At 58.1% G+C, this 26,855-nt stretch overlaps 3 protein-coding genes across 8 annotated transcripts in view; 2 read left to right on the forward strand and 1 right to left on the reverse strand.

Annotated features, from left to right (window-relative positions):
* Positions 1–10,320, forward strand: part of Mlph (melanophilin) — a 30,153-nt gene extending 19,833 nt beyond the window's left edge. For 2 of the 3 annotated variants that reach the window (XM_090355116.1, XM_090355114.1), the window contains exons 8-14: positions 3,300–3,476; positions 4,017–4,172; positions 5,290–5,382; positions 6,519–6,596; positions 7,524–7,575; positions 8,025–8,125; positions 9,276–10,320. In XM_090355116.1, the coding sequence (XP_090211242.1) occupies positions 3,300–3,476; positions 4,017–4,172; positions 5,290–5,382; positions 6,519–6,596; positions 7,524–7,575; positions 8,025–8,125; positions 9,276–9,302 (684 nt within the window). In that variant the 3' untranslated portion in view covers positions 9,303–10,320. The remainder of the gene's footprint in view (positions 1–3,299; positions 3,477–4,016; positions 4,173–5,289; positions 5,383–6,518; positions 6,597–7,523; positions 7,576–8,024; positions 8,126–9,275) is intronic. The other variant, XR_016539165.1, reaches the window with a different exon arrangement.
* Positions 10,321–13,813: 3,493 nt separating this feature from the next.
* Positions 13,814–16,332, forward strand: Prlh (prolactin releasing hormone). Its single transcript, XM_090354422.1, has 3 exons — positions 13,814–13,831; positions 15,410–15,566; positions 16,009–16,332. The coding sequence occupies exons 2-3, from the start codon at positions 15,467–15,469 to the stop codon at positions 16,152–16,154; spliced, it is 246 nt and encodes an 81-aa protein (XP_090210548.1). The 5' UTR covers positions 13,814–13,831; positions 15,410–15,466; the 3' UTR covers positions 16,155–16,332.
* A 2,243-nt stretch (positions 16,333–18,575) lies between these two features.
* Rab17 (RAB17, member RAS oncogene family) lies at positions 18,576–25,394 on the reverse strand. 4 transcript variants are annotated; one of them, XM_090355118.1, is made up of 7 exons: positions 25,165–25,394; positions 22,886–23,319; positions 22,608–22,764; positions 20,763–20,914; positions 20,100–20,225; positions 19,559–19,652; positions 18,576–19,390 (listed from the first exon to the last, which is right to left on the reverse strand). In XM_090355118.1, the coding sequence occupies exons 3-7, from the start codon at positions 22,759–22,761 to the stop codon at positions 19,278–19,280; spliced, it is 639 nt and encodes a 212-aa protein (XP_090211244.1). In that variant the 5' UTR covers positions 22,762–22,764; positions 22,886–23,319; positions 25,165–25,394; the 3' UTR covers positions 18,576–19,277. The 4 variants fall into 4 exon arrangements, with proteins under 4 accessions (XP_090211244.1, XP_090211246.1, XP_090211243.1 ...); XM_090355120.1 differs by having other exon boundaries at positions 19,563–19,652; positions 22,886–23,446; XM_090355117.1 differs by having other exon boundaries at positions 22,886–23,446.
* Between the last annotated feature and the right edge of the window lie 1,461 nt (positions 25,395–26,855).

The following is a 26,855-nucleotide window of genomic DNA, read 5'->3' on the forward strand; positions in this document are numbered from 1 at the left end:
TGTGTGTGTGTGTATTTGGTGGCATTAGCACTTAAATTCAGGCCTTGCACTCTCACTAGACTTTTCTGCTCGAGGCTGGCACTCTATCACTTGAGCCGCAGCTCCACGTTTAACATTTTGCTGATTGACTTTCCTGCCCAGGCTGGCTTCAAACCATGAACCTCAGCTCTCAGCCTCCTGGGTAGCTCGGATTGCAGGTGAGAGCCGCAGCACCGGGCAAGAAAAGGAAACTCAGAACTGAGAGGCAGGGAAAGGTCCCTTCTTGTTGGTGTTCTCCCCAGGTCTGGAACCCGGCACCTTGCACATGTGAGACAAGGGCTCTACCATTGAGCTACAACCCCACCCCATGGTTTGGTACGACAGGGTCTGGCTGTGTAACCCAGGCTGGTGTGGCACTGTCTCCCGCCTGATGGCCAGGATTAAAAGCACACCCACAGCTCCTGGCTCATCTCTCATCTCTCAGCAGGGAGAGCTAAGCTGCTTGCTTTCCTTTTGCTGAGGCCTCCAGCAGCCACTCTGTGTGGACTTGGCTGACGTGACGGGACACCAGACTGAAGCCAGGGTGGCACTGTGGCCCCGTGTCCACGCTGGCCTGGGGACCCCTGTTCCCACAGCCCTCTAGGGCCTCAGCACATGGCAGGGCAGAGGCTCACTGGGCCGGCTTCCCAGTGCCCTCCGTCCCTGGGCCCTCAGCAGCCTCCTCCACCAGGTTCTGCCCCAGCGCCTGCTTCTCCACCTCCTTCCAGGATCCACTGAGCCCCCAGCTTCTCCTAGCGGGCTGTCTTCCCTTGCCTCTCACTGAATGTGGCATTTCACGGGGCAATGGTGGGGAAAGGAGGCCCCAGGACCTTGTGTGTGCCACCTCCACCAGGCCGAGGGCCACCTGCTGAGCACCCTGAGGTGTTCCGGGGCCTGTGGCTGGAATCCCGCTGCCACCCCAGGCAGGCCAAGCACTGCCACACACTGCGCTTGACATTTCCAGCGAACATTTTCCTCTTCCTCAGTGCTGTGGAGATCGAACTAATGACCTGCCTGGCGATGCAGCATCTGGCACTTCCCAGTGTCATTTCCCTCCTGAAGACCAGACGAGACATAAATTCAATAATTCAGGAGAAAGAACACTAAAAGACATTGATTTTTCCATCTCCATCCGGCTGTTCATGACCCAGGGGTCTGGTGACTCAGGAATGAGGAGACTGTGCTTTTGGTCACTGTCTGTGGTCACCGGGGGGTCGGCGGGGAGGCCTCCTGGCCCACAAGTGATCCAGGGTGCTCTCTAGCTTGGTCACTGTGCCCTGCTTAATTCACACCTTGTCATGCAGATCAGAATCGGCGTGGCAGTGGCTATGCCACCTGCTGACGTGGTCGCTGCTTCTTGAGCTCGGCTGCTCTGTCTGGCCGGCCTCTGCACTCACTGCTGTCTCCCTAGGCCCCTAGCCCTCGGCCTTTGTTGTGCTCCCAGGTTCGGCTTGACAAGATCAGATGTAGGTATCTGCCAGGCACCCGCGACACACACCTGTCATCCTAGCTACTCAGGAGGCTGAGATCCAAGGATGAACCAGAAAAAAAAAGTGGAGCTGTGGTTCAAGTGATAGAGCCAGGGCTGCAGGAGGCATCGGTCCTGCCCGGACTGGGCCGTGAGTAATTCCTCCTCTCGGTATGGCAGAGGGGCTCTGGTGACTGGCGCCTGAAGGAGGCGTGAGGAGGAGGCAGTGGAGTGCTCTTGGGCTTCATGGCCATGTTGTCTGTGCGTGTACCAGTCCTGGGGCTTGCACACAGGGCCTGGGCACCAGCCCTGAGCTTTTTTTGCTCAAGACTAATGCTCTACCACTGGAGCCGCAGTGCCACTTCCAGCCTTGTCCGAGTGGTTTATTGGAGAGGAGAGTCTCACAGTCTTTCCTGCCTGGGCCAGCTTCACACGATCCCCAGCTCTCAGCCTCGTGAGTTGCTGGGATTACAGGTGTGAGCCACCAGTGCCTGGACTTTATGACTAGATGGCTACATGGGTCTAGAGAACCCCAAAAGAGCCAGCAGCTTCATCCGGGTTCCAGGCCCTGCAGAAGCAGCAGTGAACAAAACTGGCAGGTGGGGCAGGGGCACAGCTCAAGTGGTAGAATGCAGTAGGGCAAGCACAAGGTCCTGGGTTCAAAACCCCAGTTCCACCACACACACAAAGACAAAACTGGCAACAGTGTCTTACAGGTTTTCAGTTCTGGTCAGAGGAAGCAGGAAACACACCACCCAACGACAAGAAGGAGGTCAGAAAGTGGAGAAAGGACGATGGGAATCAGAAGGGCAAGGAGGGGTGGAATCACCTCAGAGGGCAGGGAAGCCTTGTTGGGGTGACAGTTGCCCACAGAGCCAGAGCAGCCGGGGAAGGCTCGGGCCTGCGGAGAGGGAGGTCAGCGTGGCAAGGGGCAGCTTCCCTGCTTTGCCACTGAAAGTGGGGAAGGCAAAGGAATTGTTCCCTGCCGTTCTGGAGAGCAGAAAGCCCATGCCAGCACCGGGCATGGACCCTCTAGCCTTGCCATGGCATAGCAGAGACATTGCACAGCCAAGCAGAGCAAACTCACCAGCTCAAGGCACCGATTTCTCTCCCCCCCCCACCCCTTCTTTTGAAATCCTGTTACCACGAAGCCCAGGAGAACTTTGAACTCAAGATCTCAGCCGCCCTGGCACCAGTATACCCAGCTCTTCTGCCCCCACAACTGCCTCTGATCCCAACTAGCTCCAAAGCCCTGGCCTCTGGATCATCTTGGATGGGAATTAGGGACCAGGTTTCCATACACAGCAGGGAAAGCCTGGAGGGTTCTGGGTCTGCCCTTCTCTGGGAGCGGGGGACATTTGAGTGGAGGGAGGGGTGACAGCTGGGAGGCTGGCCTTGCTCATTCTGGGACAGGCTGTGGGGACAGAGACAGAAACAAGGTGAGCAGGGAGGAAGCTGTGCTGGCAGGTGAGCCAGGCATTGCTGTGGAGATGGTGGGAGGGAAACAGTCCCTGGGGCCTTTAGAAGGCCGAGCCTACAGACAGAAGCAGCGGAGGCTCCAGGACTGTGCCTGAGCTAGCCCTAAAGGATGGAGCCTCCTGAGAGGGGAGGGGACACAGTCTCAGGGTCATTGCTGAGCGCAGAAGTGTGACATTGTCACATGAAAGACACTGTCCCAGAGCAGGTGTGTGGAGCGCTTCCTGAAAGGTCAAGTCCGCAGGCTCACCTGGAGAGGAGGCAGGGACGGAGCAGGGCGTGGGGCAGCGGCCCGTCTCCCCGGGCAGCCTCTTAGCGCTTCATGTGCTTTGCTTAGCATGCAGCCACTGGCGCACACACGGAGGCCGACGCAGAGGAGGAGGCCCTGAGGAGGAGACTGGAGGAGCTGACCTGCGACATCAGTGACCAGGGTGGCTCCACAGAGGAAGAGGAAGGCCAGGAACCCAGGAAGGCCAGGAGTCCAGACGGAGTCCCGCCAGGCGCAGCCCCAGAGGTGAGTGGCAGTCCCCACCCAGAGGCCAGGTCAGCCTTTCCCAAGGCCGAGAGCCGAGAGCACAGAGGGCATTAGTAAGGGTGGACTAGAGCCGGGCACTGGGGTGACTCAGGACATCCAGACCTGAGTAGCTAAGAACAGATGGATTGCAGTTCGAGGCCAGCCTGGACAGAAAAGTTCACAGACTCTAAACAGCAAAAAAAAAAAAAAAAAGGAAGGAAAAACAGGCCTGAACCCCAGTATGCAAGTGGGAGAGAGGGAGGGAGGGAAGGAGAGAGGGGGATAGGGAGGAGGGAGGGAAGGAGAGAGGGAGAGGGAGGGAGGGGCAGAGGGAGGGAGGGAGGGAAGGAGAGAGGGGGATAGGGAGGAAGGAGGGAGGGAGGGAGGGAGAAAGGGAGGGAGGGAGGGAAGGAGAGGAAGGGAGGGACAGAGGAAAGGGGAGGGGGGAGGGGATCAAGACGAGGTACCCGAGGACCTGCCCAGGGTGCTCAGAGCCAGGCATCCCTGCCCCGCCCTGACCAGCGTTGCCCCCATCCCCAGGCGCATCCACCTGCAGGTCTCACAGACTCACAGAGAAGAAGCCCCCAGGGCCCCAGGGACGCTGCCCGGCCCCGCAGGCCCGCGGATGAGGAGCTGTCAGAACTGGAAAGCAGAGTGGCCCAGACGGCCTCCCAGGTCCAGCAGACGGAGGACGAGGTAGCTCCGTGGCCCCAGCGCGTGGGTTCCCTGAGGTGACGATGGCTGGCAGCCAGCGCCAGCCGCGAGAGCTCGGGCAGCAGCCAGGAGGCAGAGCAGGTTTGGGGTTCCTGTGAGACCCACCCCACCCTCTTATTTTTTTCTGCCCATCTCGAGAGGGGAAGGTGGGGTTCTCAGCTATGAGAGAAAGTTCTGGATGCTGTCCATCAGGTGACCAAGACCTGAAGGCAGCTGAGACATTAGTTCAGCCCCGCTGCTCTGCACTGGACCAGAGCCATGGCGCCCCAGGGGCCTGAGCTGCACAGGGTTGACCAGCCCTGCACTGTCCTCCCCTCTGGAGCCCTGCAGAGAAGAAAGGGACCATGCTCAGAGAAGAGAGGCCCCAAGGATGCCACCTGAGCACCCAGGCCAAGCCTGCTGCGTGATGCTTTCGTCCTAAGGAACAGGAAATAGACAGCACAGACACAATCATTCAAGAGGGCAGTGAGGGTAGCGTGTGAGGGAACCCCACAAGCTGAAAGCCAGGAGAGTGGGTGATCAGAGAAGGGGAAGGAAGAACACCACCACAGAAAATTAAGGGGAGCAGGAATGCAAGCAGACAGAGCAGCACCTGCAGAGGTCCTGGGGTCAGGTCAAGTTGGTGTGTTCAAAGATCAGCAGTGAAATCCTGACACATGACAGGAGGAGAGTCTTGACATGGGCCTGAGAGGGGCTAGAAATGTAGCCCAGTGATAGAGGATGGGCTTAAATGTGTGAGGATTATCACACACACACACACACAGAGTGAGGTAAGGGGTGATGTTTCTAGAAGCTTCTCCTGTCCTTGATAGGAAAGGCCTAAGAGAGTCATGGTATCTTTCCCCAAGACCTTGTGGGAACCAGACTTCCCAGAAAGCACACAGAACCCCGAAAGTGGAGAGGTGCCGTACCTTCCAACCCGTGCTCAGATAGGCAGACTGACTGGCATCTGTCTGACTGTGTCCCTCCAGTTTGGGGACATTAAGCCCCGCCATCTATCAACTGTCTGCCTGCCTGTGTCTCTCCAGGTTTCAGACATAGAGCATCTATCGTCTGTCTGTCTATCGGTCTGACTGTCTGTCTGCCCGTGTCTCTCCAGGTTTCAGACATCGAGTCCCGGATCGCAGCCCTGAGGGCTGCAGGACTCACAGTGAATCCCCCAGGAAAGCCCAGGAGGAAGTCTAGCCTCCCGGTGAGTGGAGGCCCGCACGCTGGTGGCTCTGTGCCGGCGGGTCTGTGCCTGAGGTCTCCCCAGGACCTTGCCGGGTGCTGTGGAGGCCTGGGCAGCCACCCGATGCCCCTGAAGCTACCATCTGTTTCCCGTGTCCCACCAGTGAGTTGTGTCCCTGCTGAGGTGCCATTATTTACTGTGTGGAAAGAACGCGTACTGATGCTAACTGGAGAAATGTGGGCAGAAACCCCCGCCTCTGCCCAGAGGCCTTTGGTTTGGGTTTGGTTTTGTGCCAGGATTGGGCATAAACTCAGGGCCTGTCATGGTCCCTTAACTATTTCACTCAAGGCTGGTGCTCTACTACTTGAGCCTCGTCTCTGTTTCTGGCTTTTTGGTGATTAATTGGAGACCAGGGTCTTGCGGAATTTTCCTGCGCAGGCTGATTTTGAGCCACATTTCCCGCCTCCTGAGCAGCTGGGGTGACAGGTGATGGGTGACAGCCCCTGGGTTCCAGCTGCCTGCACAATTTAAAACACATCTGGAAAGCCAAAAGTAACCTGGATGGAATGGGAACGCACCACCACCAAGTCAGAAGAAGCAGCATATGTTAAGAGGACTGTGCCTGCTGCTGCAGGGTGGTTCATGTTTACAGTCCCTGCACTTGGGGGTGAGAGAAGAGAGCCTCGCGTCCAAGGCTAGCCTGAACTCCTGACACCCTGAGCCTAAGACCAAAAGAGGCCGGTGTGGGTGGAAGAGAGACAGAACGAGACAGAACGCCCCTGGCCCAGGAAGCTGCAGCCAGAAACAGGCCAAGGGAGATGTGGTAGAAGAATGGGGGTTCTTAAAGGGCCCCAGAGAGGGGGCCAGGTAGCATGCAGAAGGGACAGCTCCTGTGCTACATGTGATGCCCTTGCATCCCTTTCCTCCCTGCCACCCCGGGCCTGCTTCCACTGCAAAGTATGCCCTGTTCATCTGGAATGGCGGGCTGCTTTCCTGAGCCAGGCCTCAGGTCGGTGTTTGGGGAAGGGGGAGGGGAGGAGGAGGGGAGAGGCAACAGCTACTTGAACCCTCTATTCTTGACCAAGACAGTGCCGCCCTGCCCCCTCTGGGCACGCCCCACTCCTGCTCAAGGTTTGCATTTCTTCCTCGGTTTCTAGATCTTTCTTCCTCGAGTTGCTGGGAAACTTGGCAAGGGTCCACAGGCTCTGAACACCGACCCAGCCGATGGGGTTCAGGTATGTGTACCTCTGCTCCTGCTGTTCAGTGTCAAAGGTCATCCAGCCCCACATATGAGTGCCAGGGGCCCAGAGCCGAGCACCTCAGGCCTGCACCCTGAGCACTCAGTGACTCTGCAGGGGCTTTCTGGGAGGCCATGGGCAGGGAATGGCCCCAGAAGTGGGGGACACTGGAGAACGCTCACAGGGGCCGGGGTGTGCAGGGAGAAGCGGTCTGACTTGTGTTTGGGCTCCACTCCCGAGGAATGCCTCCGCCCGCAGCCCATGCCCGTTGGCACAGTGCTCATCAGTAGTGCACACAAACCCAGCGCTAGCTAGGCAGGGATGTCACTGCGGGAGCCAGACTGCCTGGCAGAGCGATGGCAGTGAGGACCTGGGCCTTCCCGGGGCCCTGGGCCCTGACCCGTGTGACCAGGGTGCTCCTTTGAGTTGAGGGGCCCCGCCCTGGAGGAGCCTACCATGCTGAAAAATGAAATGGGAAAGTGCCAGGGGCAGAGCAGACACCAGGAGGATTTTCCAGACCCTGAAGAGGCCAGGTGGAGAGCGGACCGAGTCCTGTAGGGAGGCGGTCAGCTGTTGTAAGGGGAGGGGGGCTGGGGACGGTGGCCATGGTGAGACAGGTCCCCTCCCATGCACCGGTTTACAGAGCACGCAGCAGTCGCAGAGGACAGGTCCATGCAGTGTCAGTAAGGGAGAAGGACAGAGTGCAAGTCCAGATGTGCGAGGCTAGAAAGCTGAGCTTCCTCCTCACTACAACCATGCCTGCATTGAAGCCTCGGGTGCCAAACCTGCCAGTTAGGGGGCACTGATCCCAGGAAGAGTTCGGGGCCAGAGGCCTGAGGGCTGTTGGCCTGGTTCATCGGAACCTGAGGAACAAGGAGTTGGGCTGTTCTACGCTTGACGCCCACAGATGCTCTCTCTGTGCAGGTAGTAGCTGAGCCCGGGCTCCTTCAGCGGAAGTATGGCCCTAAAAGTCCAGGTGAGTGCCACCTGTCTCCTACACTCGCCCGTGGGCCTGGGGACTGACCCAGGCGGGGCAGGGCCAAGTCAGCTCTGCGTGGCTCACTGTGATCTGTGGGACACCAGGATCCTGGCTCTGAAGAGCACTGGAGGACCCCTGCGGGCCGGTGGACCCCACACGGGGCGTTCTGGATGGCCGGAAGCCCTCAGAGCCAGTGCTGAGACCACTGACTACCACTGGCCTGGATTTTGTCTTCCGCCATCTTGGCATAGTGCCCTCCTTGCAGTCTCTGGGGACAGAGCAGTAGTGTCTGGATGAGTGCAAGGAGGCCAGGGCTGGGAGGAGCCGTGCAAAACAAAACTCCCCGAAGAGGGACAATCCATTGTCACAGCACTGGAGCTTGCTAAGGGTCTTACATGCCCAGTCCTGCTTAGGGGTGATGTTTGTGATTTCCTCTTTCCCATGAGGCGAAGGCGACAGTTCTCTTGTTCGGAAGTCAAGGTATCATGGCTCCCTGACCCTAAGGAACCCCAATGGGAAGAAGGAGGCGGCCAGACACATCTTTGCGGTAATGTCTGCTCTCATTTGCACTCTGTGTGTGTGTGTGTGCGTGTGTGTGTGCGTGTGTGTATGCGTGTGCGTGTGTGTGCGTATGTGTGCGTGCGTGCGTGTGTGTGTGCGTGTGTGTGTGCGTGCGTGTATGTGCATGTGTGCATGTGTGTGTGCATGTGTGTGTATGTGTGTATGTGCGTGTGTGTGCGTGTGTGTGCGTGTGTGTGTGCGTGCGTGTATGTGCATGTGTGCATGTGTGTGTATGTGTGTATGTGTGTGTGTATGTGTGTGCGTGTGTGTGCGTATGTGTGCGTGCGTGCGTGTGTGTGTGCATGTGTGTGTGCGTGCGTGTATGTGCATGTGTGCATGCGTGTGCATGTGTGTGTGTGTGCGTGCGTGTGTGTGTGTGTGTGTGTGTGTGTGTGTGTGTGTGTGTGTGTGTGACGGGATTCTAATGGTAGCCCTAGGCTGATCCAGATCTCAGGATCCTGCTCTCTCAGCCTCTCAAGGGCTGCGATGACAGGTGTGTGCCACCCCCACGCCAGAGGTTCTAAGGAGCTTTGGAATTCTGGGAATGCCCTGTGTATTACTATTCATTCTTGGTAAACAGATGAGAATTAAATCCAGAGACTTAAACCTAAGTGGAATTTGGAGAGGGGAGTTGCATCCTTTCTTAACAGAACCAGAGATCCCCCACAAGCCAGGAAGGCTCCAACTGGCAGGGTCACCAAGTGACACATTTTTGTATACATGCATGTGTGTGGCCATATATGGACTGGTATGTGTCTGTGCACACACGTGTGTATATATGTGGGCTTGTGTATCCACCTGCACACCTCACCTGTGTCTATATGCACAGGAGTGCTGAATGCAAGGCCATATGTGCATCTCTGTGTTACATGTGTGTCCATACATATATATAGCTAAGTGTATACACACACATAGAGCATATGTTTGCATATGTGTACACCCATGTGTGTAATACATAAGCGCTAATGTGTGTGTCTGCATGCAGGTGTTCTCCACACGTCCACACTTGTGTGTATGTGCATCTGTGTGAACGCCTGCCTGTGTGTCTGTGTGCACATGTGTGTCCACTGCATGCCTGTGATTGGATTTTCTCTCTGCAGTTGTCCACTGCACACTCACACATCTGTGTCCTGCAGAAGCCTGTGATGGCCCAGCAGCCCTGAGGGCGCGGTGCAGTGAGCAGAGCAGAGTGACCGTGGCCACACTGCCCAGGCTGTCCACTCCCCAGGGCCACTGGATTCCCATGGGCTCCATGGTCCCTGACACAGTGAGGATCTGGAGGAGACGCCTTCCCGAGAGGACCCTGCCTGCAGGTGGCAGCTCACAGAGCCTCGCTGCTCTTCCAGGCAGCGCCGGCAGCCTGCAGGCCTCTGGCCTAGGGACACCACCAAGCTGATGGGACACTCCTCCAGGACAACGCTGTTTCCACAGCTGGACATGGCAGCCCTTCTGCGGGGACCTTGCACTCAGTGAAGGCTTCGAGCACACGCACAGCCCGAGGAGGTAGAGGGCAGGCGGGTGAGCCCGGAAGCCGGTCCTGCAGCCAGGGACCGCTGACCCCGCGGCGCCCTACTTGCTGCAAGTCCACGAGGTCCACAGGCAGCCACAAATACAGCACCCCCTCCCCAAGGCCCACTGTGCCCTCCAGATGCCCACCAACTCCCAAAGTTCCACCCCCAAGGCCCACTGCCCCCCAGAGGTGCCACCCCAAAGCTCTAACCCGCAGAGTTCCACCACCTTCAAACCCACACAGCCCTCACCCCCAGAGTTCTACTCCCCAAAGCTTCATCACCTCCCAAAGCTCCACACCCCCAAACCTCCTCCCCCTCTAGACCTCTGTCCCCAAACCTCCACCCCCTAAAGTTCTGCTCCCCAAAGGCTCACTACCTCCCAAACCTCACACCCCGAAACCCCCACCCCCTCCAAACCTCTGCCTCCCTCCAAAGTTCCACTCTCCAAATCTCCAAATCTCCACCCCCTCCCTGCAGTGCAGCCCACAGCACAGCAGAGTCTTCCTTGTCTACCCAGCTCACACTTGGAGACCTGGCAGCGGCTTTGCAGGTAGAGAAAGTCCCTGCCGCATGCCGCTGGGACAGCATCCCACCTTGACACCGCTCTTCCCCGGCAGGTTGTACTACAGACTTGATTTAATAAACACAGGCCACGACGGCTCTCCTTTCTTCTGGCAACAAGCTAAAGGAGACATGTTTCATTTGCCTCTGGCATGTGACGCACTGTGGCCTGGACATGTGGCTGGAGCCAGGCCACAGCTAGAGGACTGTCTTCTCAGGGAAAGAACTCAAGAGCGGACACAGCAGAGACTTAGCAAGGACAGGTGAAGGCTCACTTTGAGCGGGCAGGCTCCAGGAGTGGAGAGGGTTAGTGGATGGGCTCCAGGAGTGGAGATGGGTCAGCAGGCAGGCTCCAGGAGTGAACAGGGGGTCAGTGGATGGGCTCCAGGAGTGGAAAGGGGTCAGTGGATGGGCTCAAGGAGTGGAGAGGGGTCAGTGGGCGGGCTCCAGGAGTGGACAGGGGTCAGTGGGCGGGCTCCAGGAGTGGAGAGGGGTCAGCGGGCGGGCTCCAGGAGTGGACAGGGGTCAGTGGGCGGGCTCCAGGAGTGGAGAGAGGTCAGTGGGCAGGCTCCAGGAATGGAGAGGGGTCAGCGGGCAGGCTCCAGGAGTGGCTGATATGACCTCAGTCTTCCATTGGGGAAGTCAGGGGGTGGTTGCTCCTGAAAAGGAGAGATCTTTCTAGAAACTTGATTCACATACTATTAACTTGTAGACTTAATGGTACAGGCTGGCAGGAAAGTTCTGGTGCTTGCATGGCCAGACCAGGACTGTCATTTTCTGGGATGGAAGGGGCTGTAGGCCAATAAGCGCCTGTTCTGCCATACGTTATTCTATTAATGCCAGCCATCTAGCCATCTTTCACAGCCTAACACCTCTGTCAGGGGGGATACAACAAGAGCTTGTTATCTCAGCGTTCAGGAGAGGAGACATCCCAAATCAAGCTGGTAGAATCCAGGGGAAGTTTCTGCAGGCATCCACTCCTGGCCTCGTTCAGCGTCCAGCAGCCGCTGGTCAGACCTCGGCTTGCAGCTGCGATACCCAGCCCCCATCACTGTGTGGCTCTGCCTGTCTGCCCTCTTCTTCTCAAAGCGCCACTCACTGGACTGGAAGATGTCCTAACCAGAGTGACTCCCTTGCCGGTTACATTGGCCAATGTCTGAATGAGCATGTAAAGCCGCAGTGTGGGGCTCCACCTGGCATGGGCTGGGCACCACCTGACCCCTCCAGAGAGCTACATGGCCCTGCGCACGCGCCATGGTGCAGGGAACACTTGAAGACCTCATAACTCTGCTAACGCACTCCAAACGTGGGGCCCCATCCCTGTTCTGAGGCAGGATGGGCTCCTCCCCGGGAGGGGGCTTCGGTCAGCAAGGAACAGGAGCAGATGTCTGCTCTGTCCAGCCCATGTGACATAGCAGGAGAGCACAGGGCTTCCTCTCAGGACCCAGGGAATCAAACCTGCAGCTCGGAAGGTGCAGGAGAGGCAGCCCTGCAGTGCCTTCCCCCAGGATCCTCGACCTAGCCCTTCTCCCGTGTCATGTCCCTCCTCTCAGTGTCTGCTATCCTCTGGCAGGTGCAGCTCACAGTCCACCCTTCTGCAGCCCAGGCCCGCAGTCCTCCTTCCTCAGCCTCTCCCTTCCACCCATCCTCCCCTTTCAGCCTCCTCCCAGGCAAGCCTTCCATGGGCTCCAGCGCCCTGTCTTCATCCTGCTCCTCATCTCACCTGCACAGATCCTGGAGGTCTAAGAGTGGAGACCGATCTTTTTCAAGGCCAATGAAACCTTAACAACCAAACCAAAAGAAGAGTGAGGAAGGAGAGGTGCGGGGAGCAGGTCACAAGATAACCGTGCAGGTTCTCCTCAGAACCGCAGGGTCAAAGATTTAAAACTCCGTGTGAGGCCAGGAGTGTGGCCCATTGGTAGAGTGCTTGCCTAGCATGCACAAAGCCCTGGGTTCGATTCCTTGGTACCACATACACAGAAAAAGGCAGAAGTGGTGCTGTGGCCTTGAGTGGAAAAGCTAAGGGGCAGTCACCTGCTGCCTACTTGGAAGCTGCCCTTCTCTCTGCCCCACCCAGATCTGAGGTATGGAGGGGGGCAGGGGAGGTGGGGGCAGGGGAAAGGACCTGCCAGAAATAGGCAAGGAGGAGTCAAGTCTCTGGAGGCTGAAGCTCTTCCTAAGAATCTGGAAGCCAGCACATGGCACCAAGGCAACCCGCCCTCGACCCCAGGGCTCACCCCCCACTAAGAGGTGATGGCCAGTGGACTTGGTGGCCACGTGAGTGGGCAGGCCTTGCCTGCGGCCATTCCCACATGAGTGACCGGGGCTCCCGGGTCCACATGGAATGGCTGGACATTGTGCAGCTGATTCAAGTAGTGTACGTGTGAAATTATGTCCCCAGCTGGAGGCCTGGACCTGGATATGCACAGCAGGGTCCAGACAGGTCCTCATGGGCTGGGGGTCGGTGTGCAGCTGCCACGAGATCTCCACTAAATACGTATGTTACTCTGACATGAAGCTGGCTTTATGCCAAAAGTCAACCCACTTGTTTTATAATTAAAAAACAAAAAAACAAAAAAACCTTGTGGGCCAGGAGTTTGGCCTAGTGGTGGGGTGCTTGCCTAGCATACACAAGAACCAGGGTTCAATTCTTCGGTGCCACATATACAGAACAAGCCAGAGTGGTGCTGTGGCTCAGGTGGTAGAGCTCTAGCCTTGAGAAAGTCCAAGGACAGTGCCCAAGCCCTGAGTTCAGGCCCTAGGCAAGAAAACAAAAACTCTGTGTGTGTGTGTGTGTGTGTGTGTGTGTGTGTGTGTGTTGATAGTGTGTCTCGAACTCAGGACGTGGGTGCTGTCCCTTCACTTTTCCACTCAAGGCTAGTGCTCTACCATTTGAGTCACAGCTCTACTTTTGGGCTTTTGGTGGCTCATTGGAGGTAAGAGCCACATAGACATTCCTGCCCGAGCTGGCTTTGAACTGTGATTCTCACATCTCAGCCTCCTGAGTAGCTAGGACCCAGGTGTGAGCCACTGGTACCCAGCTAAGTAATAAACTTTCGTGCATTCCACATTAATCACGAAGCCTCTGAAAATGCCTAGAAAACCTTCATAGTTGAGAATCCGAATGGAACCAGTGGGTGCAAGCAGGAAGCCCTGGGTGTACAGAAGGCCAGGAGCCGTGGGGCAGTGGTGGGCAGCGGCTGCCCCCCTTTCCCCTGCACCAAGGACGTGGAGAAGGCTGGGGTGGAGTGGAGGGGAGCGTGGTGTAGGCCATCCGTCTTCCGGGTGGAGAGGGGGCACTCGCAGTGAAGCGGCTGCATGGACGCTTGACCCTGGCGTCTGCCCAAAGGCGAGCGCAAAGAAGGTAATGTGGTTTAAAACCACTTGGCCCAAATGAAATTATAAAATCCAGGAAGGAACAAATCACACCACTGATGAGAGTTTCTTATTTAAGAGGAAAAAAAGTAAATGAAAAGAAAGGAAGACCAAGGCCTCTTCAGGTGCCGCCCAGTGACGGAGGCGTCTGGGGGCGTCCCCTGCTCCCTCTTGGGGGTTATAAAAGGTGAGCCGGCTCCCGCTGGGGCCTCTGAGAGCCCGGTGCACTTGAAGCTGATCGGTGGGTGAGTAACTGGCAGGGTGGGTGGGCATTAATCTGCCTGGCCTGGGCTGAGGGCAGCCGACTCCTCCCAGGTGTCAGGCCTGCTGCTGAGCAGGACCATGCCAGCCCCCAGGTCGATGGTCCAGGGGCCCTTGTCCTCCTGGAGCCCTTGATGGTCAAATGCTGTCCACAGTGAGGTGTACCCTGCAGCTTCCCTCCAGTGAGGGCCAGGAAAGCCCACCAGGCGGCCCACAGCCTCCGCTGCCCCCCAGAAAGCCGGCATTGCTCTGACCCAGGTGGGCACGCCAGGGACCAGCCTTGTGGATAGGCATCTTTTTGTTAAAGGAACAACCAGTTCCGGGGTTTGGACCCAGCCTTGCATTTACCAGCTGGCCTGCGTGACTGGCTCTCTACCTCTTGAGCCACACCCCCAGTTCTTTTTCCTGGCTATTGTGGAGATGGAGTCCAGCAGACTTTCCCGCCCAGCCTGCCTTGAACTATGATCCTCCAGATTTCAGGCTCCTGGAGTGGAAGTGTCTTTATTACTCTTCCTCATGGCATCTCGATTTACTCCAAAAGCAGGGTGGGCATTGGAACCAGACGATAGATGGTTCTTTCTCTGGAGCTCAGGAGGACCTGGAGTATCAGGTGGGCAGAGGGACCATACCCCAAAGCAGGTCTGGCTCTGGGTGTCCTGAGATGCCAGGGGAGGGAGGGAGGTGTGGCCAGGCCTCCCAGATGGGCACTGGGCGGGCAGGTTGACACCTCATCCCCAGCAGAGCCACAGGCTTCCAGATTCCTGCTGTCACCCCTGCAGCGCCTCTCCATGGCACTCGCTGCCTGCGCTGTGAGGTCACAGCTAGGATGAGCAGCATGGGGACAGCAAGTGCCGAGGGGCCTGGGAGGGATGTCTGTGGCTGACATCCTCCAGGCGGGCAGCATGGAGGCCAGCCCTCCACACCAGGACCCCAGCGCCACAGGAGCGGGGAGTGAGCACTGGATCCAACCCCACCCCAGGCCCAGGCTCGCTCCCCCAGCTTACCCCTCCCCCATGGGCGAGGCTGGAGAATCCACTGGCATGCACACACACACACACACACGTCTGTGGCTCCCATAGACATGTTAGCTCTGGCCCCCCACTGCCTGATTCCTAACACGGATGGATGGAGGGACAGACTGGAGGCTTTTCCAGCACGTCCACCTGCACACAGTCACCCTGGGCCCTGATGACAGGGGATCTGTGCAAACATGCAGGCTGACACACATGAGCTGCTCACACATCCTCCTGCATGGGACAGAACGAGCCCAGGGGCAAGGGCAGGGCCATCGTGGAGGGCTAAGGTTAGTCCAGGTGGGGGGGTGGCATAGAGCATTGAGCTCTCACGTGCACACAGGTACACACTAACATACACATGCACTCTCACATGCAAAGCGCACGCCAACACATACACACACACCCACTCGTGCAAACTCCACATGCACTGGTACACACACGCCTAACACCTGCACGGCATGCACACAGTGCACATGCCACCCCGAGATCCCTAATTCTGGCTGCACACTGGCTCGGGTGTGACTTCCTCTGCTCCTCTGTCCCCAGGCTGTGCTTCCCTGCTGCCTGCCCCCTCCTCAAGGGATCCTGGTCTGACACAGGAGCATGGGGGCTCCGAGGGCTTGGCTCCTGTGCCTGCTGCTGCTGGGCTCTGCCCTTCTGGGGGCCGCAAGCCAGGCCCACCAGCACTCCATGGAGATCCGAAGTGAGTATGGGTCGACTCGCTCACCCTCAACTCCAGATGGCCTAGTGGAGCCTGGGCCCCTCCTACACCAGGGCCCTGTCCTGGCTGCCTGGCCAGCTCAGAGCTGACCTCTGCCAGCATGGCACTTCCCTTCCCCCCCCCCCACAGGCTCTGCCCAGCCTGGCCCAGTCCCTCAGAACCTGGGGAATGAGGGACAGAAAAGAGGGTGCCCATCCTTGTACATATCTGGATGTCCACTTGCTAAGCCCCACCACTGCCTAGACGTGGGCTGGCCAGGCCCACTGGAAGCCCCTTCCTCAGGGCCTGAAGACTGGGCTGCAGCTGGCTGAGGGGCCTGTGTGACCTGAACACTGCACCTGAGTGTCTGGGTCTGTCACCTTTGGACCAGGTGACAGCCCCGGACAGGTGGCACACACATGGGCTCTGTGCCTTTCTCCTCCAGCCCCAGACATCAATCCCGCCTGGTACACAGGCCGCAGGATCAGACCTGTGGGACGCTTCGGCCGGAGGAGGGCCGCCGCCCTGCAGGATGTCCCCAAGCTGGGCCTGCGGTGCCAGCTGGTCTGCCTTCCCCTCCATGACAGATGACTGCCCGGCTTCTGAGGACAGTAACTTGGGCCCAGCTCCCTGCCCCCTCTCTCCTTCCCAGCACTTTCCCCTCAGTTCTAATAAAAACACAGGCCTTGTTCATCCCTGTCTGCGTGATGTGGATCCCAGCAGCCACTTTGGAAAGCAGAGGCTCTGTGACCTGCCCACAGGCCCCAGCCCTTAGTGGGAAACTTGGTCACCACAGCCCGCAGTCCCAACCTCCCCGAGGCACAACTGTTAGTGCTGACGAGGCCAGTGAGCTGCTGTGTCCCTGTCACCAGAGTCCAGGTTTCCACGGTGTGTTCCCGTGCACACATGTGTGGGGTCACCTCCCAGATGTCTGTGTCCCCGCCGGGAAGGAATTGCTGGAGCCCCCGGGGCACGTGCTCTGCCCCAGGAGTGCCCAGCCTGCCCCTGAGCCTCCGTCTTCACGTCTGCATGGCACAGATTCCCATCCCCCCCTTGCTGAGGGCAAAGGCAGCAAGTGCCATGGGGTCAGCTGTCCCGGGCCCGCATCTCGTGGTGTCTGGTGAGAGCAAGATCAAGGGAGAGGATGGAGGACGCTGGGGCACAGGCTGGGGCACCGAGAGCCCCAATGGAGGAGGCCAGCAAGGGCAGAGGGCCCCCGATGAAGGAGATGGGGAGAGCAGAGAGCCCTCGATGGAGGAGGTGGGGGAGGAGAAAGCCCCCGATGGATGGAGGAGGTGGGGGGAGCAGAGAGCCCCCAATTGAGGATGCTGGGAGGAAGAGAGCTGCTGAGGGGTCGCTCGGAGTTGAACAGTTCAGGAGTGGACGTAGGGGTCAACCCAGCCTCAGGAGGCCTGGCGCAGCGTCCTAGGCTGTGGCGGGGTCATGGCACAAGGTTGGGCCTCTCCAGGCCTGTTCACCCAGAAGTCTGTGCCAGGACCATCCTCCAGCCTGGGACAGCCCATCACACAGAATCGGTACCTTGGCTCACTGCCCCATCCTGCACCACGTTTGGGGTGAGAAGAGAATGATGGCAGATCGTCATCCCGGAAAACGACATAGATGGGCATCCTGCAAACTTCCTCCTCATAAGCCGGCGCCAGCACCCACAACCGTCATCCAAACTACTCGCGAGGCTGAGATCTGAGGACCAAAGTTTGAAGCCAGCCTGGTTAGGAAAGTCCATGACGTTCTTATCTTCAAGTGGCCATCAGAAGTAGAAGTGGGGCTGTGACTCCAGTGATAGTATGTCAGCCTTGAGTGAAAAAGCCTAGGGACAAGGCCCCAGCCCTCAGCTCAAAGCCCCACTAGCAGCGATGCACACACACACACACACACACACAGGCAAAACCACCCACAGCAGCCCCCACACACACGTAAGCGCGCTTGCCTGCTCAAAGCCTCCCACTTGCTGTTCTCAGCAAAGGGAATGAGTTCCCAGGACCCAGGAAGAGCAGAAGAGTGAGAAGGGTTAAGGCTTACGTCGCCATCTAGCGGCCACCAGCAGTCATCTAAGGTGGTCCTGCGCCGGCTCAGCGCCTGCAGGGGAGAGGGCACAGTTTGGAAGGCCAAGAACTATCTAGGAGGCTGTGATGTTTTCTCCTTTAGCTCCTGCAGACCATGGCAAGGAAAAGCCTGTGGGGCCTGGTCTGCATCTACTCAGCGAGATCACAGGAATGATCCCAGGTGACACCAGAACCCACCAGCAAAGTCTGAGTCCGCCCAGTGCCCTGGGGACCCTGGCGGCTCCCTCCCACTGAGTGACGACGCCAGCAGGGTGCCTTAGAGAGGGTGCACAGAGGCTGCATTGGATGCTGAGAAGCCAGACTGGTCCCCACAGTCGCCTTGACTCACGCAGGCAGGCAGGGTCCCAGCCAGTGGCCGGCTGTCTCCTCTCCCCCTCTCCCAGGAGGCCCCAAGGCCAAGCCCTGCCTGAAGGCCAAGGCCAGGTGGCAGCAGGGTGTTCTCTGGGCAGAGAAGACAAGACTAGTAGTGGAACTGAGCTCCCACTGGCCCGACACCCTTCCCAGGGGAAGTTAGAGCCAGGTGGGACATCTGCCTTTGTCCTCCGGTGACCCAGCCAGGACTTGGTTGGTGACCAGTATTCCCACCCCACACCCAGGTCTATCTGTGAAGCCTAGTGCCTCCGCCTCCCCGGTGTAGCCTTCACCATGTCCAGCCATCATGATTAGGCTCATGCCTGCGTTTCATAGTCCCAGAGGCAAGGACGAAACCCACCATCATCGCTCAGAAACGGCTCCATCTGAGGCTGCCTCCCGGATGGGCCCTCCACTCCCATGAAGCGGTCACAGGCAGGACAGCAGGTCATCTTCTGAAAGATGGACCCCCAGCCACCCTGCCCCACGGAGCCCCCTGGAATGTAAGCGAGACCACCGGGCCACACTGCACCCACACACACACACACACATACCTCGTAAAGTCAATTGAGGCCACATGGTCAAAACCAGTTTAATTGGTAGAAGATGCACAAATCACTCAACTTCTGTCACAGGGCAAATGTCCAGGACTTCACATCACTGGACAGAAACAAGACTGGGGCAGGGGCTGCGCCGCCCCCAGTGGGAGGGGAGGGGGCTGCACCCCCTGTGGAGGGGGAGGGATGCGGGAGTCCAAACCCCAGCTGCCCCATCAGAGTCCACGTCCTCAAGCAACTGCACTGAGATCCAGCTGCACTGGGCACAGGCCTCACCTCCTCCTGGCACTGCCACCTCCAGGGCCAAAGGGGGCCAGCCTGGGCTGGACACCCCCCAGATACATCTACCCCACAGAGCAAGCTGGTAGGTCTTCCAGTCCTCGCTCGCTCTCTTTGCCACGTCTAATTCCAGTGTTGGCGGCCAGGCAGCTGGCAAGGGCAGCCCAGGTGGAACAGGCCTGGCTCAGGCACTGTGTGGCCGACAGCCTTCTGGGACCCTTTCGTCACTGGTCCCGTCCTGACCGCCCATTCCCCAAGCCATGGGACATGGCAAAGGACGCCACCTTCCAAATGCCTCTGTGGTTTGGACACGTTGGCATCGAGTGAATCCAGATGGACCGACAGCCAATCGTAGCACATCATGAAGCCACAGCCCAGGCAGGACATCCTCTATGGGCCCCTGGCACAAGAGCGTCCTCCCCATTCTCCAGGAGTGGCCACTTCTAGTGGGCACAGCACTTGACCTGCCTGGCGGGCCTGGAGTTCAAATCCACTGGCTCACCCCACGGCGGGGTGGGGCTTTCCCCGGCCTTTTGTCTCTGCAGTAGCTCCTGGGCTGTGGAAGACAGAAAGGTGTTGTTGAGAAATCCACTGACCCCAGCGGTGTCAAGAGCCACAAAGCCAGGGCTCTCTCACAGCCCAGGACCCCCAGAGAAGACCCAGTGAGGCAGTCCTGGCAGGCGGCAGCCCCCGCCCCCCTCACTGGCCCAGGGCGGCCACTCACCCACCGCAGTGAAGGCCTCGGACACCTGGTAGTCCAGTTTGGCCGAGGTTTCCATGAAGAGCAGCCCTTTGCTCTCGGCAAATTCCTGCCCTTCCTGAGGGAAAAAGCCCAGTGTCACCCCCGAGTGACACTGTCATCTGGGGTCCCAGAGGACCTCTAACCAAGACAGGACACGGCCCCTGCCCTGGTGGAGTGACTCTGGTTCCTCCAGCCCATAGCTCTGGCTCGGGAGGCCCGGGCCCCATTCCCACAGCAGAGTGGACCCTGCTCTGCCCCGCCAGGAAAAGGCAGAATTCTTTGGCCCAAGGGGAACAAAAGTGAGAAGCAGTTATGCACGCCCCGTATGTGCACGCGTACAGTGTGAGCTTGTGTGAGCACAGGATACATGTGTGCATGCGTAACTATAAGTGTGTGAGTGGAGACAAATGTGTGCGGCCTGCACCTGTGGGTCTACATTCGAGTGGCAATGCGTGGATGGTGTGACACAGGCCCCCGAGCGCGCATGCTTCAACACACCCAGGGTTCGGCCGGGCCCCAGTACCTGCGTGGTCACCTCCCGCTCCTCTGCCAGGTCCATCTTATTGCCAATCAGCATCACCACCACCTCCCCCGGGGAGAACTCCTTCTCCAGCTCCGCCAGCCACTGCTGGGCTCTGTGGAAGGAATCCTAGAAAGCACACATGGCAGCCAGGCACAACGCTCAGGTGTGCATTCACCACTGCGCCAGGGCAGAAGGGCCAGGCCAGGCCTGCAGGCAGTGCTCTGCCCCAGGCCTACTCCACTCCAGGGGGATCGGGGAAGGAGGGTTTCAGATATCCTACCCTAAAGTCTAGGTAAGGGGGTTCCTGGCCCCTGAGCCCCTCTGGAGCCCCTCCCCGACATGAGGCAGTCCCAATCTCCCTGCCATCTGCCAGAGCTCTGGTGTTCAGCATCCTCAGTCTGATACCTGGCCAGGGGTGGCACTCTGGCACTGACGAGGCAGAGAGCAGTGCCCTGGGCAGGGCACCTTCACAACAGTTGGGTAGCAGAACCAAACAGGGTAAGGGCTATCAGCGAGGGCTTCCTGGCGGCCGTGACCAGCTCGCTGAGTGGCCTGTATGCACTGGTGTGGTCCTGGTGTGAGCTGGGGAACCAGCACGGCCACATGCCGTTGGAAGGCCGTGACGCTGCCCCGAGCTGGAGGAATGCCTCGAGGTGACCCTACCTTCCGGGTGATGTCATAAACCAAAAGCGCAGCATTGGCCCCTCTGAAGTAAAGATGGCAAACGCTGTGGTACTTCTCCTGGCCAGCCGTGTCCCAGATCTCAAGCTTCACAGAGAAGGCTCCCACATCCACCACCTTTGTGAAGAATGCACCTGGAACGGGACAGAGGGACCCGGTGTCCACCCTGGCTCAGCAAGCAGGATAGATGCAGCCAGCCAGGCGCTGCCCGGGCGGCTACACCAGAGCCCTCCAGAAGAGGGGGCGTCTGGGTAGAGCAGCTGGCAGTGCTTTCTCTGGGTCCCTGGTGAACTTCCTAGAGGCTGTGGGCGGAAGGCAGGCACCCAGGTGGACAGTGAAAGGCACGCGGGAGGAGGGAGCTGCACATCTCTGTGGCTTCCAGGTGGCAGCTGCCCTCTGGGGACCCCTCAGCTGCCTTGGCATCCCCTGGCCCTCTAGCCACTCGCTGCTCGGCTGCCAAGAGGCCCTGTGACCACAGCAGGCGCTCACCTCCCGGCATTCCTGGCACTCCCATCCCCCCACCTTCCCCGCTTCCCTTTGCCACTGTCCTCCCCATCTGCACTTGCAAAACTCACGTCTTCCTGAGGCCGCCATCCACCAGGGCTCCGAAAGACTGTGGGCCAGGGCTGAACATGCTCCCTGCCTGCCTGCCTGCCACCTGCCTGTCACCACCCAACAGTGACACCAGTGGTTAATCCTGGCTCTGTGCACACTGGCCAGTGGGGTGCAGGGGGTGGGACTCCCCACAGTGCTGGGCGCAGGTGCCCCCTCCCTGCCAGGACTGCTCCTTCCCCGGGCTCCCCCTGGCAGATCCTGGCATCTGGTGGAGTGGGGAGGGAGGCAGGGCGTCTGGGTCTCCACACAGGCTGCCAGGGCGGTCCACCCCCTCGCAGGCGCTCTGCTTGACTCTGCCAGAGAGCTTCAAAGCTCGAGGACTCGGCTTTGTCCAGTCCTGGTTCCCACGACGTGGACAGCTGCAGACTGTCCCGGAACCCTGCCTGGTGCTGCCAGATGCCCACAACTGGGCCCACTATACACCACCAGGCTCTGGACCTGGACCCTCACAGGGGACCCCACGTGGAGTAGGACGTGGTCACCAGGAGATGATCAACCTGGCCTCACTCCCCCCACCCAGCACTGGGAACCTGACCCTGGGCCCCTGAAGCAACGTAGGCCTTGGGAGAGCCAGAAACAGCTAAGGGACCCATGCTCCCAGGAGCCAGCGCTGGGCCGAAGCTGGGGACAGGTGAGCCAAGAAAGAGATCCAGAGGGTTCTGAGGCCAGGCACCAGTGCTCACACCTGTCACCCCGGCTACTCAGGAGGCTGAGATCTGAGGATCACAGTTCAAACCAGCCCAGGCAGGACAGTCAGAGAGTCTCATCTCCCCCCAAAAGCTAGACGTAGAGCTGTAGCTGCAGTGGCAGTCACAGCCTTGAGACAAAAGCCAAGCAAGAGCACAAAGCCCGGAGTTTAAGCCCCAGTACCAGCACACACAACAAAGCCACTTCTTATAAGAAGTAATAATGTAACATAATGCAGCAAGCAATTCTTACTGAACTGTAACTATTATCATGAGACATAATAGCTGCCATTTCCCCTGAGGCGTCTTAAGCCTGAGCTGGGCTCTGAGTCTCCCATCTTTACAAACTCCAGCTGGACTGGGGCAAAGAACATTTACGAAGGGCCCTTCTGGAATCTTCCTGACCCTCGATACCCGCTTCCTGCGCACGCCAGCCACACACAGCCTGTGCCCTTGACAGCCAGGAGTGTGCGGCCGGCCTCATCCATCCATCCCTCACTAGTGCCTGGCCCTGCCCTCCACTTACACCCCACAGTCGGCAGGATGCTCTTGAAGTCCTGCTTCACGTAGCGGAGGGCCAGGCTGGACTTGCCTACAGAGCCGCTTCCCAGGAGAACCAGCTTGGACACATGAGGCTGGCCGGGGGCAGCGCCGGGCTGGAGGCTGTCCACCTGTGCCATGACCTGCAGAGAACCCAGAGCAGAGAGGGGCGGGTTGCCAGCCTTGCCAGGCTGCCTCCCCACACATGGCAGATGGCCTGTGTGGCATCAACTGGGCACAGAGGTTGGGGCAGTCAGGTTGTACCCTGTGCCCCAGCCCGTCCTTTCCACTGGCAAGCCGGGTGTGCCCGTGGAAACGCCCGTTGGGAGCCTCTCCTCGCTGAGATCAGGAAGTCTGTGATTTGCAGCCGGCCTGGGGGAGGAGTCTGCCAGTCTCTATCTCAGCAGAAAATGGGAAGCATGGTGCGGCACTCACTGTCAGCTCAGTTATGGCGGAAAGTGAAAGACAGTCCAAGTGATTCCAGTCCAGGCCGGAAACAAGGCCCTATCTCAATAATAGCCAGCAGATAAATAGGGCTGGGGTGTGGCTCAGATAACAAAAGTATCCAGGGAGGCTTGGGCGAGAACTGCTCCGTCCAGGAGGCTGGGAACGCTGCAGGGACCATGGGGTCCCAGGCCAGAGGCCTGGTCCCCTCCTCTACACAGGACACCCAGCAGCAGCATGGGACTCAACGGGGTCTGAAAATGAAACTCAAAGAGTAAAGCATATGATAGACACCTGGAAAATCCCCTTCAGAAATCAGCCAGGCCCCCGGGCCCTCGCAGCCAAGCCAAAGGCAGGACGAATCCCTTCCCCAGAAGCCACCTGGAAGGAGACAGTAAGTCAACATTCTTCCGGGACCCACCAGTCAACTCCACTGTCAAGGGTGGGGAGATTTCCATTGAAACTCTGCCTCTCCTCCCCTCTCCCTCACATTAAGAAAATTCTCTGGTCAACAGCCGCCTCTTTTCTGGTGTCACAGTTGCCATCTCTGCACACTCAGCCAGGGCTGCCACACACAAGTTGAAGTCAACACAGTCAAGTATTAACACTTCTGATGGAAAGTATCTCCTTCGGATTTTTGTGTCGTAGTTTTATAGGGATCTCACAGGTTGTAACCACCAGCGAGTACAAGCGCTGCATTCATGGAGCCTGTAGTACTGTTAATAAATACCACCTGCTGGAACAAGAGTGGCTTAGTTGGGCGCTGGTGGCTCACACCTGTAACCCTTGCGACTCAGGAGGCTAAGATCAGAGGATCACAGTTCAGGACCAGCCAGGGCTAGAAAGTCTAGGGGACTCTTACCTCCAGTCAGCCACTAAAAACAGGGAAGTGGCTCAAGAGACACAGTGCCACAGCCTTCAGAGTAAAAGCTAAGGAACATCACCTAATCCCTGAGTTCAAACCCCAGTACCAGTACAGAAGGAAGAAGGGAGGAAGGGAAGAAGAAAAAAAGGGAAGGAAGGGGAGGGAGAGAGGAAGTGGCTTAGCCAGAAGCCATAACTGGCCACATTTCAGTTTCTGCCCCAAGGGCTTCCTGATGGCCGCTGGGAGACCGCGCTGACCCCCTCTGGACAGGCCAGCATAGCCGTGTCCAGCACCTCGCTCATGGCTGCACAGAGTGTTCCTGAACGCTGAGGCAGAAATCCTTCAGCCTGGGGTCACAGAGTCTAGGCAGGTGGACCAAGGTGAAGACACGGAATGGAGAGGCAGAGCAGGCTGCCTCCCAACGCAGTGCTCAATGTCAAGGGCAGCTGTCCCCGGGGACGTGCGGGGTGGGGTGGCCCGGTGAGATTTCTACAACAGTCCCCATTTCCTGACCCAGGCCCGTCTTACGCGCTCTGTTTTCACCTGGTTTAAACTATTTGTCTCCATCAGTCAGCCTTTCCTCACGGGATTTATTGTGTGATTCTGGGTTGCGAACCCTCTGCTCCTAAGCCTCCAGAATAACGGAGACGCTCCTGGGGAGCCCCTCCCTTCCAAGGCCGCAGGACTGGAGGCCATCGCTGGGCCCTCCAGCCCTGAGGAGAGGCCTTCGCTGGCCTCTCTGGAGCAGGGAGGGCAGTGGGAGGCCGGTGGGAGGGTGCCCGCCCGGTCTGCTTTGAGAACAATGGGCCATTTAAGTCAGGTTGGGGGGGGAGGATGGAGTTTTCTGAGAAAAACCTGGCAAGCTTGCTAATCATCACCAGTTGATACTAGTTGAACATTTTGATGTCACCTGAAATAGATTCCTGGGAGGATATCTAGGTCCTCCCCAAAGGCACGTTCTTGCTGCAGGCCTTTGGAATTTTCCGGAAGGAAAATGTAAAATGTATCTCCTTCCAGGAATGTGAGCTAGCCAGTGATCAGGGATCCCCAAACACCCTACCCCTCTTGCCCAGTTCACAAAACAGATATGCATGCAGGGGTGAGGCCCACAGATACCAGACACACTGACACACAAATGCAGACACACATGTACGTGGGGGGGCGGGGGGCATACAAACCTGGATACAAACACACAGACTCAGCAAAGCACTCGGAAGTTTGAAGAGTGACTCACCGGCTGCAGGCTGTGTGGTGGGGGGAGCTTCACAGGCTTGCAGGTCCCCTCCCTGCCTCTCTCCCTCTGGGCCTGGGGGAAAACCCGGCTTCCTCTACATACAGCGGCCTGGACAGCAGCTGTGGCTACAGAAAGCTCTGTCCCAGAGGAGTGGTGGAGCCCAGAAGAGTGAAAATAAAAAATAATAATAAAGAAGCCACAGGTGCAGGTGCCCAGGCCAGGCCTCTCCCCTTCCCGAAGCTGTAGGGCAAAGGCCATGTCACGTGATCTCCTGGCAGGTGCGGGCTGAAGCTGCATTCCTGTCCTGCCTGTGCCCCGCCCAGCTGCAACCCCCCCCCCCCCGCAGCTTTGTTCCTTTTCACAGCTCACCTGGGTGTTATCACATGGCTCCTCCTGAACCTCCACAGCACTGAGACCCCAACAGTCCCGGGAGAAGACTGTTGTGTTGTGATCTAATGAAGTAATTGCTGTCCAAACATTGCTGAGCCAGAGCCGCAGCCCGGGGGGTGGGGCCCAGGGGTTAACCCAGGGCTAGAGTCCCTCTGAGGGCAGTACCAACCTCTAGGAAACAGCAGCATTAGGGTGGAATCTTGAGGCTCCTGTAATGGAATTCTCTTTCCTGGGGACCATGCTTAGCCTCTGAGCATGGCTGGGGTGGAAGGTTTGGCGAGAATCTTCTAAAGAAGATACAGAGTGTGTGCCAAGCAGCCTTCTTGTGGCTCAAAGCTCAGTGGCAAGCAGACAAGCGCCCGGGTTCTCACATACCCGCTGGATGGCGCTAAAGCCACTGAGGCCACAGGGCTCCCCTGAGCCACGTGGTCCTAGAGTGGGAAGGGTCGAGGACAGAGGTATAGGAAGGTAGTGTGAGGTAAAATAACTCTGCTTCTCTGCTTTAAAGAAAATAAAGAAATAGGAGGTTTTCTGGGGGGCGATTTTCTAAAAGTATCAGCATCATTTTAAGGGGATTTCTTAAAGATAGGGGTTGTACAAAAGGGTCACCATTCGACAAGGCGTTAGCCGGATACAGTGCATTTGATCAATGTCACCCTTTCAACCCTCTCACCCTTCCCTCCCTGCTCCTCGTTTTGGAGACACCTCCCCTGCCCGTTCCCTGCCCACCCCTTTCCAGTGCCCACTTCCTGGTGCTAATTTCATTGGCTCCTTTTTGAGGCCAGGCACAGCACTATCTCTGGTGGCTTTCCATGGAAAAGGTTTTGCGGGGGGTTTTGTTTGAGACAAGATCTTGCTCTGTGGTCCAGGCTGGCCTCGCGCTGGGGGTCCTCCTAAGTCAGCCTCCAATGTCCTGAGCTTACAGGAACACACACCAGGGCGTGGGAAGGCGAGGACGGAGTGACCATTGCCCAGGGCGAGGGCCAACCTGCCTGGACAACTGGGTGTCACCATGATGAGTGGAATAAACTTCCACACCCACAGAGCAAAAGTAGATCCTAAATGAATTCACCGGTTCCATGGGCAGCGTGCCAGCAGGCACTTCCACTGGGTGCCCAGGGGACTCCCTGCTTGAGGGTCTAGATTCAAACCTTGTCCTCGCCCTGGGGCTGGAGGAGACTACGGACTGTTCAGTCTAATGATGCATCGCAAGCAAGTTATCTATCCACTGTGATAACAAATGTTGGGGTCAATTGGCCTTAAAGGTGCCAACTTGTAGCCCAGCATAATGTTGGCTCTGA

Source organism: Megascapheus bottae, chromosome 21, assembly GCF_031878675.1.
Source record: "Megascapheus bottae isolate mThoBot1 chromosome 21, mThoBot2.hap1, whole genome shotgun sequence".
Lineage (NCBI taxonomy): Eukaryota > Metazoa > Chordata > Mammalia > Rodentia > Geomyidae > Megascapheus > Megascapheus bottae.